General features: G+C 36.6%; 1 protein-coding gene across 1 annotated transcript in view; it reads right to left on the reverse strand.

Moving 5' to 3' along the window:
- agpat4 (1-acylglycerol-3-phosphate O-acyltransferase 4 (lysophosphatidic acid acyltransferase, delta)) overlaps positions 1 to 1,916 on the reverse strand; it is a 7,785-nt gene extending 5,869 nt beyond the window's left edge. The window contains exon 1 of the mRNA XM_036215377.1: positions 1,142 to 1,916. Coding sequence (XP_036071270.1) covers positions 1,142 to 1,152 — 11 coding nt within the window. The 5' untranslated portion in view covers positions 1,153 to 1,916. The remainder of the gene's footprint in view (positions 1 to 1,141) is intronic.
- Between the last annotated feature and the right edge of the window lie 11,738 nt (positions 1,917 to 13,654).

Consider the following 13,654-nt stretch of genomic DNA (forward strand, 5'->3'; position numbering starts at 1 on the left):
AATAGTAACACATAAAATACTACACAACTTTAGGTGGGTATAATTTACCTGATAAAAAACTTTTCAAGCTATAATTTCAAAGTGGCTGCATCAAACTTTAAAAATTAAATATTCTATCATCCTGGTGCTTTTTAGCTCAGAGGATATATTTTCTGATTGTTGAAAATTATTTACATATTTAAGGATTTATAAGATAAAAAAAACACTGCTTTTTGCAGTCATCACTATCAAAACAACTAATAAAAATAATCAAATAAAAGTAAAACCAGAAATTTCTCAAAGTTTTGCACTAAAAACAAGATCCCTCAGAAATAAATCAGCAGATTTTAGCTAAATAAGCAAAAAAAAAAAAATCAGCGAATAGGGTAAGAAAACAATCTTACAAATAATTAAGAAAACAATTGAATCACTAAGACATGTTTCTTAAACTAGGATTATTTTGCTATTGAAAAACTTTATTGATAAGATTTTTATGCAAGACAGAAAATAAGACAAAAGATCTTTTTACTGTCTTAAAATTAGTGTTTTTTTCATTTTAACTGAAAAAAAGAATTAAAAGCTTCTCTAATCTCAGTCATGTAGGAGAATTCCTCTTTACAAGACACAGATTTGTATCAGTCTCTTTATGGCGCTGCAGCTTCAACTCAAGAGGAACAGTATTTGTCCTTCAATTATCTCAGGAGCTCACGCTGAGTACCCTTGAACAAGATACCGAGTTCCACGTTTCCATCCAGCAAGATGCTGACACACAGGTCAGCCTAAATAGAAGCACATGTTAAGTGAACAAAATGTTATAGAGGCTGGATGAAGAATTGCTTTGATATGAGGTAACAGGAGTTTAAGATGTAACAGGGAGGCTCTACACCACAAAAAGTCCCCCTTTCCAAGAACTGCCATCTCCAATTAACTGAGTAATGGGTTACTCTTAAATTTGCCCTGAGGGTCCTTTTCCTGGTACCAAGTGGAATTGGATCCCATATAAGAGCCGTGTCATGGTGTGAGTGTGAGTGGAACTCCTGACATTTGTTGCTCGGTATGATTCCACTCTGTTTTTATTGTTCACTGTTAAATCAAAGATGAAAGGTAAGGGAAAAAATGTAACAGGTAAGGCCAAAGAACAGACAAAGTTACGAAAGATTACCTTTTTGGCATCAAGAAAATAAGGTCACCAAAATATCCTATCTAATCGGAATAACATTCTGTTTGGCCCGTTTTTGATCTAAAACAAATCACTTTTTGGAAAAATGCATAAAAAAGAAAAGTTCTGTGACGTTTTTCAGTCATCAGACGGACTCATCCTGCCAAAGCCAACAGCTTTCAGACACTTGCGGCCAGGGCGAGCTCTGCTTCTGGCTCTGCAACACAAGGAGGGGTAAGCTGGATGAACGTGCTCCATAAAGAATGCGCCGGGGATTAAGGGAAAGTGCTGCACGACTGTGATTTACGGAGCCTTCTGCGTCACCTGAACGGGACTGGCTTTGACAAATTGACACTCGTTCAGTCCGTCTCCAAACTTCTTCAAGGCAAAAGGTCTATCACCAGATGTTTCTTGACGCTCACTCCTGTGGTGGAATATTTGTTGATCCGATGAAATGAAGAAATGTCAAACGTTTTCATGAAAGTTTATTAAACAGAGCAGAGAAAAGTACACGTTGGCGAGCATGGCGGAGAGGTCTGCAGAGCTCTGATCTGTGATGAAGGACGCTCACATTTTATACAGTCATATAATCAGCAGTTAATCGGAAGCTTCCAGACGGGAGCGTAAATGCCATATCTAATATGAACAAGATGTTCTAATGAAATCAAAATGTTTACACATTGTGCTCAGGGTGTTCTGACAATAAGAAAACAAGACTCAGAGGATGAGACATAATGAAATGTATAATTTCCATGACAACTCCCACTGTGGGAAAGTTTTCATCCCTGCTGCTCGCACTTAGTGTGACTTTTTTCCAAAAATTCAGAAAGCACAAGATACATTTCAGTAATAAACACCTGATAATAAATCCACTGGTACAACCCTACAGGTGACTCTTTCAAAAAATTAAAAACCTTATTTTTTAAAGATTTTACAAAATTTTAAGTTATTATCTTAGTGCCACTGAAGTTTTTGCCTCATTAAGAACTAGGACAGGGGTCAAAGAGCCATTTGGTCTTGTTTTCTACTGATCAAAACCTAGAAGGAGCCGTATCTTTACCTTTTACCTTTAGTAGAGCCCAAACTAGCAAAAAATTTAGCTCGTTACTTAATTATTAGCTGAACTCCAAATTAGCATAAAATTCTTCAGTAACTTGAATCAACCAAAAATGTTAGCATGTTGCTGAAAGAAAAGCTAAACTCTAAATTAGCATTAAAACTCCAGTAGATAACAAGTTAGCCAAAAATGTTAGCATATATTGCTAAAATATTAGCTAAACTCCAAATTAGCATAAAAACTCATTAGAAGCCAAATTAGCAAACTCCAAAATCGCCTCAAATTTCTCAGTAAACTAAATTAGTCAAAAATGTTAGCATGTTGCTAAAATAGAAGCTAAATTCTAAATTATCCCCCAAAAAACTTCAGTAGATAACAAATTAGCTGAAAACATCGGGTTTTTTTCTAAAACATTAGCTAAACTTCAAATTAGCCTAAAACCTCCAGTGGACAAAAAACTAGCCAAAAATGTTAGCATGTTGCTAAAATAATCATCGGTCCTGAAGACAAGAGAGAGAGAATTTTACCAACGCTTAATAATTTCAAACCTTCTCACTCTGTGAGAAACCTGGGCGTTCTTTTAGACTCTGAGCTGAATTTTATCCCTCATATTAAAAATGTCGTTAAGACAGGATTTTATCAACTCAAAAATATCGCCAGAGTCCGCCCATTCCTCTCTCTTGCCAGCACAGAGGTGCTGATGCATGCTTTTATTTTTAGTCGTTTAGATTATTGTAATGCCCTGCTCTCTGGTTTACCTCAAAAATCTCTTACAAACTTACAATTATTACAGAACTCGGCGGCACGAGTTCTGACGAAGACCAGGGGGCGGGAACACATTACACCAGTTTTAAAATCGCTGCATTGGCTCCCTGTGCGTTTCAGGATTGATTTTAAGATTCTTTTGATGGTTTATAAATGTTTTTATGGTCTTGGGCCTTCTTATTTAAGTGATCTTCTTTTAAAGTATGAACCCTCGCGGACCCTGAGGTCCTCCGGCACCGGCCTGTTAGTTGTTCCTAAGGTGAGGACCAAAACACATGGTGAAGCTTCGTTCTACCATTACGGTCCTTGCCTCTGGAACAGCCTGCCGGAGAGTCTCAGGGCCGCAGAGACCGTAGAGGTTTTTAGGAAGAGGCTCAAGACTCACCTTTTTAATGCTGCTTTTAGTTGATATTATCTTCCTATTTATTACATTAGTTTTTATTCATTTATTTTATTTATTCATTCATTTATCTTTCTTCTTTATGATTTTTATTTAATATTTTATGTATTTAATCTCAATTTCAATGTTATTTATTTTACATACATTTTATGTATTTAATTCTATTATCTTATTGTCATTTTACCCCCAGTGTTTCCTGTGGGGTTCTATCATATCAGGGCTTGTCTGCTTGGTCTGGGGTCGTTGCCGTGGTTCTCGCCCTTGCTGGGGCGGCTGGAGTCCTGCACTGCAGCCTCACAGCTGTGGAGTGGACTCCGTGCTGTTCCGGTCGGGGTGGGCGCCGTGGTGATGTTCCTTTGACCGAGCTGGCTCCTGGTATGATAGAATCCTCAATACTGTTTCCTCACAGCAGAGCCAAGCCTTAAGTTTATTTTACAAGTTTTATTTATTTATTTATTTTTTATTATTTTTATTTATTTATTTATTTATTTTTTTCATTGTGTGTGGGGTCATGGGTGTATGTGATACGGGGAGGGTGTGTGTGTGAAGGGTGGGTTGGGCTTTTATTGTGCATGTTTTGTTTTTAAATGTGAAGCGCCTTGGGTTACTCTTGAGTATGAAAGGCGCTTTTATAAATAAAGTTTGATTTGATTTGATTTGAAAGAAGCTAAACTCTAATTTTTTTGAAAATTACTATCATTTTTTCTTTGTTCAGCCAGAGAGACACCATGGAGACATAAAAGAGCCACATGTGGCTCTGGAGCCGCAGGTTGCAGACCCCTGAGCTAGCATATAGAAATAATAAAATGATCATTAATGAGTCAATCTTCTTGCTCCATACACTTGACAATGGAAAAACTTGATTTAAAACTAAAAAAACTCTCATTTCACTGTCATTTTAGTTCAATTTTAAGGATGCTGTTTTAAAGCTTCATATATTTTGATAAATTAGACTGAAATTAGATTTTGTTTAATTTATTAGTTTATTTTAAGCAATATGAAAGACAACACAGCAAAAAAAAGACACATATATCAAGCTCTTTTCAAAAATAAAGAAATGCATTGATTAACCCTTTAACAACTGAGGCCTCGTCGGTGACACTTAAACACAAAATCTTTAACGTAGTGTAACTTTTCAACCGTCAATACGATCAACGTAATTCAAGCAGATTTTGAAGGAGAAAAGAGGTGCGAAGAACATAAACACTGAAGCTTTGGTGTTAAAGGTTTAAACAGTAAAGAAAAATTGACAAAAAATTGAAAAGAAATTAGCGAAATTATTACTAATAATTGCATACAATTCACGCTGGGGTCACATTTAACTCATTAAATATGATTATTAGCTAAAATAACAAGACTTTTATTAATTGTCTAAAAGGAGTACATTTATATAACTCCACCTCTACTTATGTACTGATTTTACATTTTTCCATAGTTGTTTTAATTCGGATGACAGACATAGTAATCACACCCCAAAGCTTCCCCTGTGGGGCAGTGGAGATGCCAGGTTTCTAAAGTCTAATCCTACAATCCTGAGCTGAAACCAGACTTTTTCTTCCCTTCAATCCAGTGCAGCCATAAAGTTTTAGGTCACCAATCCAGATCCTGAAACAAAACATAAAAAACCTCTTCACAACTTTCACACCATACACAACACTCAAAAGGAAAGAAATAAATAAAAAAGCATACACAAATACGACAATGGTCGTAACATCAAGTAATTAATATTCATTGTCATCGTTTTGTAAACAAAATGCAGATTTATGTTCTAAGAATAAGTGCTAGTTTTAGATTTTATGAGGATTTATTAAGATAGACCATCATGCACTAAGATTCTCATTATGTTCATATTTTGTTCTAAAATTAGTAATTTCAACTTATTCCACTAGTTTTTTGTCACCTCAATCAAAATGAAATACCAAGGACATAAAATAATGAGTATTTGGTAATTAGTAATTCTATCAAACAGTTGTTTTTTTCAAAAAATATTTTCTATATTTAAATGCTGTGTGGAACTCATTGTTTCTAAATTTTAAACATATTTTACAAGATTTTTTAAGTAAAAACTACTTGCTGCATGGACAGATTATTTCATGACTTACGGTTTCTTCTTAAGGTTCTTTCCCTGTTTAAAGAGTTCTTCTTTTGCAGTGAAAGGGTTTAGAATAGAGGCCTTTAACTTAAATTTAAAGAGGTCCAGTTAGGAAAAATTTCTTGAAAAGGTCTGGAAAAAATAAAATCTAAATATTTGCTGTACGGTAATAAAACAGGATTGGTGGCACATCTGCATGAAATTAATAACTAACTCTCACTTTAAATAAAGTCTGTGCAATTTAAAACTTTTTGACAGTATTTATTGTCACATACCATAAAACAACATTAATACTACCAGGACAACTGCTGACATCATCAAGAAAACTAGATCTCACAAGAAGAATGTACATCTGAACTAAAGTTTTTCAGTACATCAGGTTTCGCATTTCAAAACTCCACACAGAGGAAGATTATTTCTGCTATAGTTTCTGATCAGATTCCAGACTAATTCAGCCTTCCTGTAGGTAAATATCCCAAATGTCCCTTTTACAAGTTTCCTCAGTCCAGAAACATCTTCAGCAGGTCAGCAACTTTATTTGATAGAATCTTCATTCTCTGTGAAATGTTTGTAGCTGCTTTAAATGTAGACTTCATTTTCAACATAATAAATTAATTAATTAAAAGCAACCATCAAAAACTGCTATTTTCTAAGTATAATGATAATAATTGTTGAGGTTTGGATCCACATTGGAATATCACAGAGCGATGGTGTGTTGAACAGTGGATGAATATGAGTTTAAACTTTACTTGACACAGAGCATGTGCATTTTGTCGGTAATGAGAACCCGATGTTTTCAGTGCTTTCATTGTTCAGGACTTTCTGGAGACACCTGCTCTGCTGCTCTCAGGGGTCCCTAAGACCTGGGCCAAGAAGCACCGGCAGGAGGGAAATTATTTGAAGCAATGCCATCATTGAGATGAGGAGGACTAAATACTGGACATTTGTGGAACTTTGAGGCCCTTTCTTCAAACTTTTCCTCCCGATTTGTGTGACAGACGTCAGGTTTGGAATTTTAATGCTGAGGAATGAGAAAATGATTCAGCGGGAGGTCACACGCAGAACACAAAGATGTTAGTCACACGTGCAAGAGCAGCGGCACTAAACTGCAGTGGCAGCAATAAATTCGACATGTTTCGAGCTGGAAATTTATTTACCATCCCTTTTAAATAGAGGGACAGTAAAATGACTTGACATGGAAAACAGCTAAAGATTTAAAAAAAAAAACTTCTGTATTTTCTATTTTTCTTTTTTTCTCTTTTATTTATTTGCATTTATACAAAATATTGCAAAAAACAGGTTTGGAAATACATAAGAAAGCAGGTGCAAAAAGAGGTAAAAACACATATTAGAGCCTCTATATAATCTTTTAAATGGGCATAAAATACAGTTACACAATTTTATACATTCATAGTTATACACTGTTTTATTTGTCTTAACTTTCTGCAATTGCTTTAGATAAAGGAAACAAAGCTTCATCTGTAATGTGTGAAGCACTAAAGGGTCTTTCCAAGAATTCTAATTTTACGAAAAAAAAATCCAGTCACTAAGACATTTTTTTTCTTCCAAGACAAAAAATAAGACATTTTTCTTGAAACAAAGGTCTTTTTACTTTCTTAAGATTCAGTTTCTGCTGTGAACGGTTTGTGCCTTTTCATGAGATGTTCCATTACAACTGTAGCTACACAACAAGGTGGAAAAAGTCATCAGAGCAGGAAGGGGATTTGGACTGATCGTTTGTTTCCACTGCTGAAAAATGAAGGCTTAGCGTGTGACCTTGTAGGGAAGCTCTCCTGAATTAAACTTCCTTCATGATCTGTGAGGATCAATGAAAACACATTTTTGTCACACAAGCAAGAGCTTCAGTTAATGTTTTTGAATAAAATGAAATAATTCCAGAAGATCCTGGTTCGAATCCTGACTGGAACCCCTCTATAAAGAGGTTTTCTGTGGGTTTTCTCAGGACACTTTGGCATCCTCCCACACTCCCAAAACATCCTTCATGGGCTTGTTGGTGTCCCTAAGTTGTCCCTAGATTTGGATCTGAGTGTGTGTGTGTGTTAATGTGTGGCAAGTCTTTTTATTATGTAATCAATATCCATGATATCAAGGTGTTTTACATTACTAGTTAGGCTTAAAACAGCCTGATAACAAGGATATGGATTAAATAATAAGGCTAGCCGTAGACCTGCAACAAATTGGCGACCTGTCTAGGTTGTACTCCACCTTTGCCCAACAGCAGGTGGGATAGGCCCCAGCAACCCTGTGACCCTCCCAAGATGGATTCAGTGGGTTTGGAAGGTGGGTGGAAGGAAATAATAAAATAGCTACCAGTGGTTGCATTTAAATAACCAAATAAGTTTTGACAAACTTCCCATTCAATAGTTTCAATGTGTTGTGTGTGTTGTATGAAAACAAAGGTAATATGTCCATTTATGATTTGGAGTGAAAATGTAGTTATTTATAAGTGTTTGTGGATCTATACAAATTTTGCTATCAATGTCATGATTTATTATCCTAAGTTTGATGTATCTTTGTACAGTTATTTACTTTTACAGTTAGGTATATTTTTACATTTCTAGTTTTGTTTAATTTTTGCTCAATTTCTTGAAATTAACCATTTCTAAACCCAAACATGGTGTATAAATAAATAAACAAATAAAAAGAGACTTTTCATTTTCAGCCCTAAAACTTTTCTGTCAGTTTAGTTTGTTGAAATGTGTCTCCACACACACCAAAATCCTGGATGGAAGCAGAATACAAATAGAAGCTCAGTTTTGGGTTTTGAGGGGACAAAAAGCTTCCCTTCGCTCCAGGAATGCCTGGGAGCCATGGAAGACGGTGATGTAGTCGTGATACGACATCACCACTGTGGTTTGGTTTTGATTCTAACTTGTTGAGACCAAATAGAGAAAATAACTCATTTGTACACTTTAATCCTCTTAAATAGGGAGAATTGTAAATTCTAAATATTTTTCTGGTGGTTTGAATTTACTTGTATTGCTAATTGATCCTCTATAGGAATTAAGGGTTTTTACTGTAATAATCATACAAGTTGATCTGCTCTGTGCTATTCCAGATGTAGTGTATAACAGGATGACTGGACTGACACAAAGTTTGCATTTGTCAAAGACTCTCACCCTCCAACACGTGTCTCTGGTAAACGCGTCTGCCCCCCAGCTGGTACATCCTGCTCAATTTAGCACCCGTGCAAACATGTAGTTAATCACCACGTTCTCTGACAGAGTCAGAAACAATGTCTTCCTGTCTTTTGCTTGACTTTTACTTTACAGTTAAACAAAAGTTTCAGTTACATTTTGTGACCCTCAACTTCATGAAGTTTTTGCCCAAATTGTTTAGGAATGATAAGATCTGTAAATTATTGGATGAAAATGATTACAGTAAGAAAAGTGAGAACTATATTAACTGTTTTGCTCTTCAGGAAATATGAAGGTTGTAATTGATTGAGTTTGATGGTTTCAGATATTTAAACTGGATAAGATGTGCAGTGAAAAGTTCAAAACCAGATTTAATATATGACTCAAATTTTTACATCATTGCTAAAAAAAAAAAAAAAAAAAATACTTTACTTGTATCCAAATTTAAATGTGCAAACATGATGTTTTTTTAATGCAAACTATGTAGATTGGGACTTTGAATTGAAAAAATAATATTTCTTTAGAAAATGTGTCAAAATATGATGCGTCATGTTTTGAGAGCCTTGCCTCCTTCTCGATCAATACTTCACATCAAAAGGGTTGTTTTAAAAAGACGGGAGCCCATTTCTATTCATTTTTCTGCAAATCTTCAATTTAGTAAAATATTTTTTTCTTATTAATCTAGAGATAAATAAGAGAAAATATTGTCAGATCAAGTTGTCTGTTTAGATTCTAAACAGAAAACGTGAACTGAAACTTTTGAATATACTATATTTATTTTTCCAATCAGTCCAATCTTTTTCTTAAATCTTAAGAACAAAAAAAGAATAAATAAATAAAATATTTTTTTATTTCCGTGCTGTGAGATGAGGTTTACCTTTTTACCTCAATGAATTAGAGCTCCTTCTTAGTTGTTGCTTTAAATGGAATTCTCCTAGATTGGACTCTGAACGCTGATACCAAAAAGCAAAGCGTGTCTGCATCCATTTATGGCTAAAATCAGGTCAGTTGAAACCAGGGCCAGCAAATATGTAAAAACTCACAACATTTTTTATTTGTTGGAATAAACCACAGAATGCGTCTGAACCATTTTGCTTCTGCTGCTCAGTTTTACTGGAATCTGAACAGTTTCAAAGAGGATTATTGTGCGGGTGCACCTCAGCTTGCAGCCCATTACTTTTGGCTTCTCTGTTGTCAGGAAGAAATGAGTGTGCGTCCACACAGCTGGTGAAGTGAAGAACTATGGATACTTTCCAGTGACTGGAGGGGCTCATCGCCAAAAATGAATGGCTTACTTCATTTCAAGTGACAGACCCACTTCTTTCCGAGCACACGTTCCCTCAGCTGCATCTTAGTAACTTTTCTCAGCAACAACAGGGGTTCTCCCTTTAAAGGAGCTTGTGGCAAAACTGGAAGGCAGACTTCATTTGGTTTCTGGGAAGCACGAAGAAAAAAAGAGTCTTTCCAGCAGCCAAGGCTGGATATTTCTTTTTTAGAATGATTGATTTTAGGAAATTCTCTGCAAGGAGGGTGTCAATAACAAGCCAAATGGTGCTTGAATAATACAATTAATCTCTAAAAGCCCTTTTTTATAGACTCAAACTCTGCCACATGGACACTTGGAGGAAAGATCTGTTGGAGAAGGTCAAGAAAGAAATGTTAGTATTTACAAGTCACGTCAGTATTGATAAAATATTATATTGAAGACCCAGTCTGATCATTCTTTTGATCTATTTTAAAAGCACACTGAGATCTTTTAGTTATGATTGTACTGCCAAGACCATGCCAGATGCTTAAACTAATTTAATATAAACCTGATCAAAAGAAAACACTGAATTGATTTAAACTTTTAGCTGCAGCTCACTGCCAAAAGACTGAATTACTTCTGTTTCACTCCTCAAATTCACAATTGGATTTGATCTCTGATTCAACAAACTCTATTTGGGTCAACGTTCTAACCTAAAATATCACTAGTTTGGTTTGGAAAACCTCTTTTACTTCATCAATTGCTTCACATGAATAAAGACGCAACTTAAAATAAGGAAAATTATGAACTTTTTGGGATATTTTTTGTCAAAAAATGGAAATGCAATAAAAAAAGATTATTACGTGTGACACATTTATTTTGTGTTTACCAAGTGAGGGTCAATTTGACTTCAAAATTAGTTTCATATTACCTACGGGATTTTTTTTTTTTTGAAGCTTGCTAGAATAGTGAACTTCAGTTTTATACACATTTGGGTGAAAACATGATTAATTTCAATCTTATGTGAGATTTATTTTATTATATTAATTTATTATTCAGTTTAAAACTGACTATTTATGATGCTACATTAAAAACCAAGGCATTCTTAAAATGTTTAACAAAGAAAGCAAGAAACATTAAACCAAGAAAAAACACTGCTCACAAAAAGTAAAGGAACACTTTTGTTATTGGGCCTGGCATGAATTGAATTAAAGCTGTCCGATAATTTTCTTGTTGGTTAAGCAGCTGAGGGCCTCGTTAATCAATTTCAGCTGTTTTGGTGTTCATGGAATTAACAACAGGTGCACTTCAGTGGCAACAATTAGAAAACCCTCAAAACAGGACTGGTGTTACATGTGGAGGTCATTTCAAGTTTCTCCCTCTTGATCTTTTTTGGCTGGTTTTCCACTCATGCTGAGTTTGGCTTGTGTAATTATCTCTACTGGCAGTATGAGGCGATTCCTCAACCCTACAGAAGTTGCACAGGTTGTTCTCCAGGATGGCACACCCTCACATGCCCTACAGAATGACCTCCAGAGGGCCACTGGTGTGAATGTCTCTACCCAAACAATCAGGAACAGACTTCATGAAGGCGGCCTGAGGGCCTGACGTCCTGTAGTGGGCCCGGTGCTCACTGCCCAACACCGTGGAGCTCGACTGGCATTTGCTCAAGAACAACAGGATTGGCAAGTCTGCCACTTTTCACAGACGAGAGCAGGTTCACCCTGAGCACCTGTGATAGACGTGAACGAGTCTGGAGAAGACAAGGAGAACGTTATGCTGCCTGCAACGTGGTTCAACATGACAGGTTTGGTGGTGGGTCAGTGATGGTCTGGGGAGGCATATCCATGGAGGGACGCACAGACCTCTACTGCCTAGGAAATGGTGCTCTGACTGCCATAATCATCCTTGAACCCATTGTCAGACCCTACGCTGGTGCAGTAGGTCCTGGTTTTTCTCCTAATACACGTGAATGCCCGGCCTCACGGGGCAAGAGTATGCAGGCAGTACCTGGAGGATGAAGGAATATAAACAATTGAATGGCCTTCATGATCCCCTGATTTAAACCCAATAGAACATCTCTGGGACATTATATTTGGTCCATTAGGCGCCACCAGGTTGCTCCTCAGACTGTACAACAGCTCAGGGATGGTCTCACACAGATCTGGGATCTCCGTCGTCTCATTAGGAGCATGCAGCAACGTTGTCAAGCATGAATACAAGCTCCCCACAAGTTCAAAGGATCATAGATGCAGCTCTATTCTACTTTTCTTTAATTTGGGAGTATTTAAAGATATTTAGAAAGGGGAGCATCAAAAGAAGTTTAAACTTTAACCTACTTAAAATTGAATAATTGCCAGAAAACTCCCATCACATCAACGCAAACAGACTTCTCCTGAAAATATTTCTTTTTTTTGGTTTGTTTTTTATTAGAACCAGTTTGCAGCAGGTTATCCTCGTTAGTTGAATGCTGTTGAAATGCTTGCCTCAGTAGAAAGTGCTGGTTTGAAGTATCACACATTGGCATCCTCTGGCACAGCTTTGTGAACCACCATGGAACAAGTTCTGGCCTTCAAACCAGCCCACAGTGTCAGAGCCAGCTGCAAGTCTTCGTGCCACGTGGACAGTTCTGCAAACTTTAACCCAGATTTTCCTGTCACTAAACTGCAAGGGCGTGCTTTTTCGTCCCCATTTTCTCCTAATAGAGTTTTTTTTTTTTTCTCACAAACGTTTAACCCCTCACTTAATGGATTCTGCATCATGAGGAACACTGGTGTGAGTTCAAACTCTGATACCTGTTGATCTTTTGGCATCAGAGAATCAGCTGTTTTTAAAACGTCAATTTGAAACTGATATTTTCTGCAGATGAGGGTTTAAGGACCTTGACTTAAAGCAACTCAAGACTCTTAGAGAAAACGACACAGTATTCTGCATGGTATTTTTAATAAAACAGCTGCTGATGTGAGGGACTTTCTAATATAAATCTGGATAAATCTCCGTGCATCTGTCATATACCTTTATATAACTTGATAGCTTTTTAATTTTTGCCAGTTTGGATCACAAACTGTTTTATAAATCTTACTGGGGGGACTTGGTGAAAATTTGAGGATCTTATTAAATGTTCTTGGAGAGTACAGAGGCGTTGGTATGGAGTGCATATGACATGGAAATGGAAACCAGTGCCAGCTGGTGGCACAAAATAAATAATCGCTCTGTCATACTAGCTTAGAGGAGAAAAGGTTTGAGTGTCTGGAGAAAAATAAATCCAGCCATCCATCCGTTCATCCATCATTTCATAATCTAGCTCTCATGCAGATCCATGACTCTCTTCTTTCACTGGTTTTCTTCTTTAGGCTTTCTGAGGGTGCCAAGGCTTGCTAAAGCCAACCACAGGATATAATTCTGCCAGAAAAGCCTGGGTTTGCGTCAAGCCCTTTTCTCATTAGAATATAAATCAGCAAAACTATCAAAAGGTCTCCAAAATTAATCCTGGGTATGAATATTTGGCAAAGGAGGAGCAGTTGCAGTGGTTCCTGGATGAGTTCTTCACGTCAACCCCAAACGCAAGGGAGCAATTATTTGTAGGAAGCTACATTTCACACTTGTGGTCAAAGTTTTTGCTTTTTTTTAGTTCTCACTCACCCACAGTTTACAGTCGCATCTGTTACACAACTGCCAAAGTGATACACTGATATGTGAGCAACTAGTGGTCAAGTGTTTGCAATGATATTGAACACTGATGTGGAGCCATCATCCACTGCAGGAGGAGCAAGTACTGAGTCTGTCAGAGGGCAGTAT

Source organism: Oryzias melastigma, linkage group LG15, assembly GCF_002922805.2.
Source record: "Oryzias melastigma strain HK-1 linkage group LG15, ASM292280v2, whole genome shotgun sequence".
Lineage (NCBI taxonomy): Eukaryota > Metazoa > Chordata > Actinopteri > Beloniformes > Adrianichthyidae > Oryzias > Oryzias melastigma.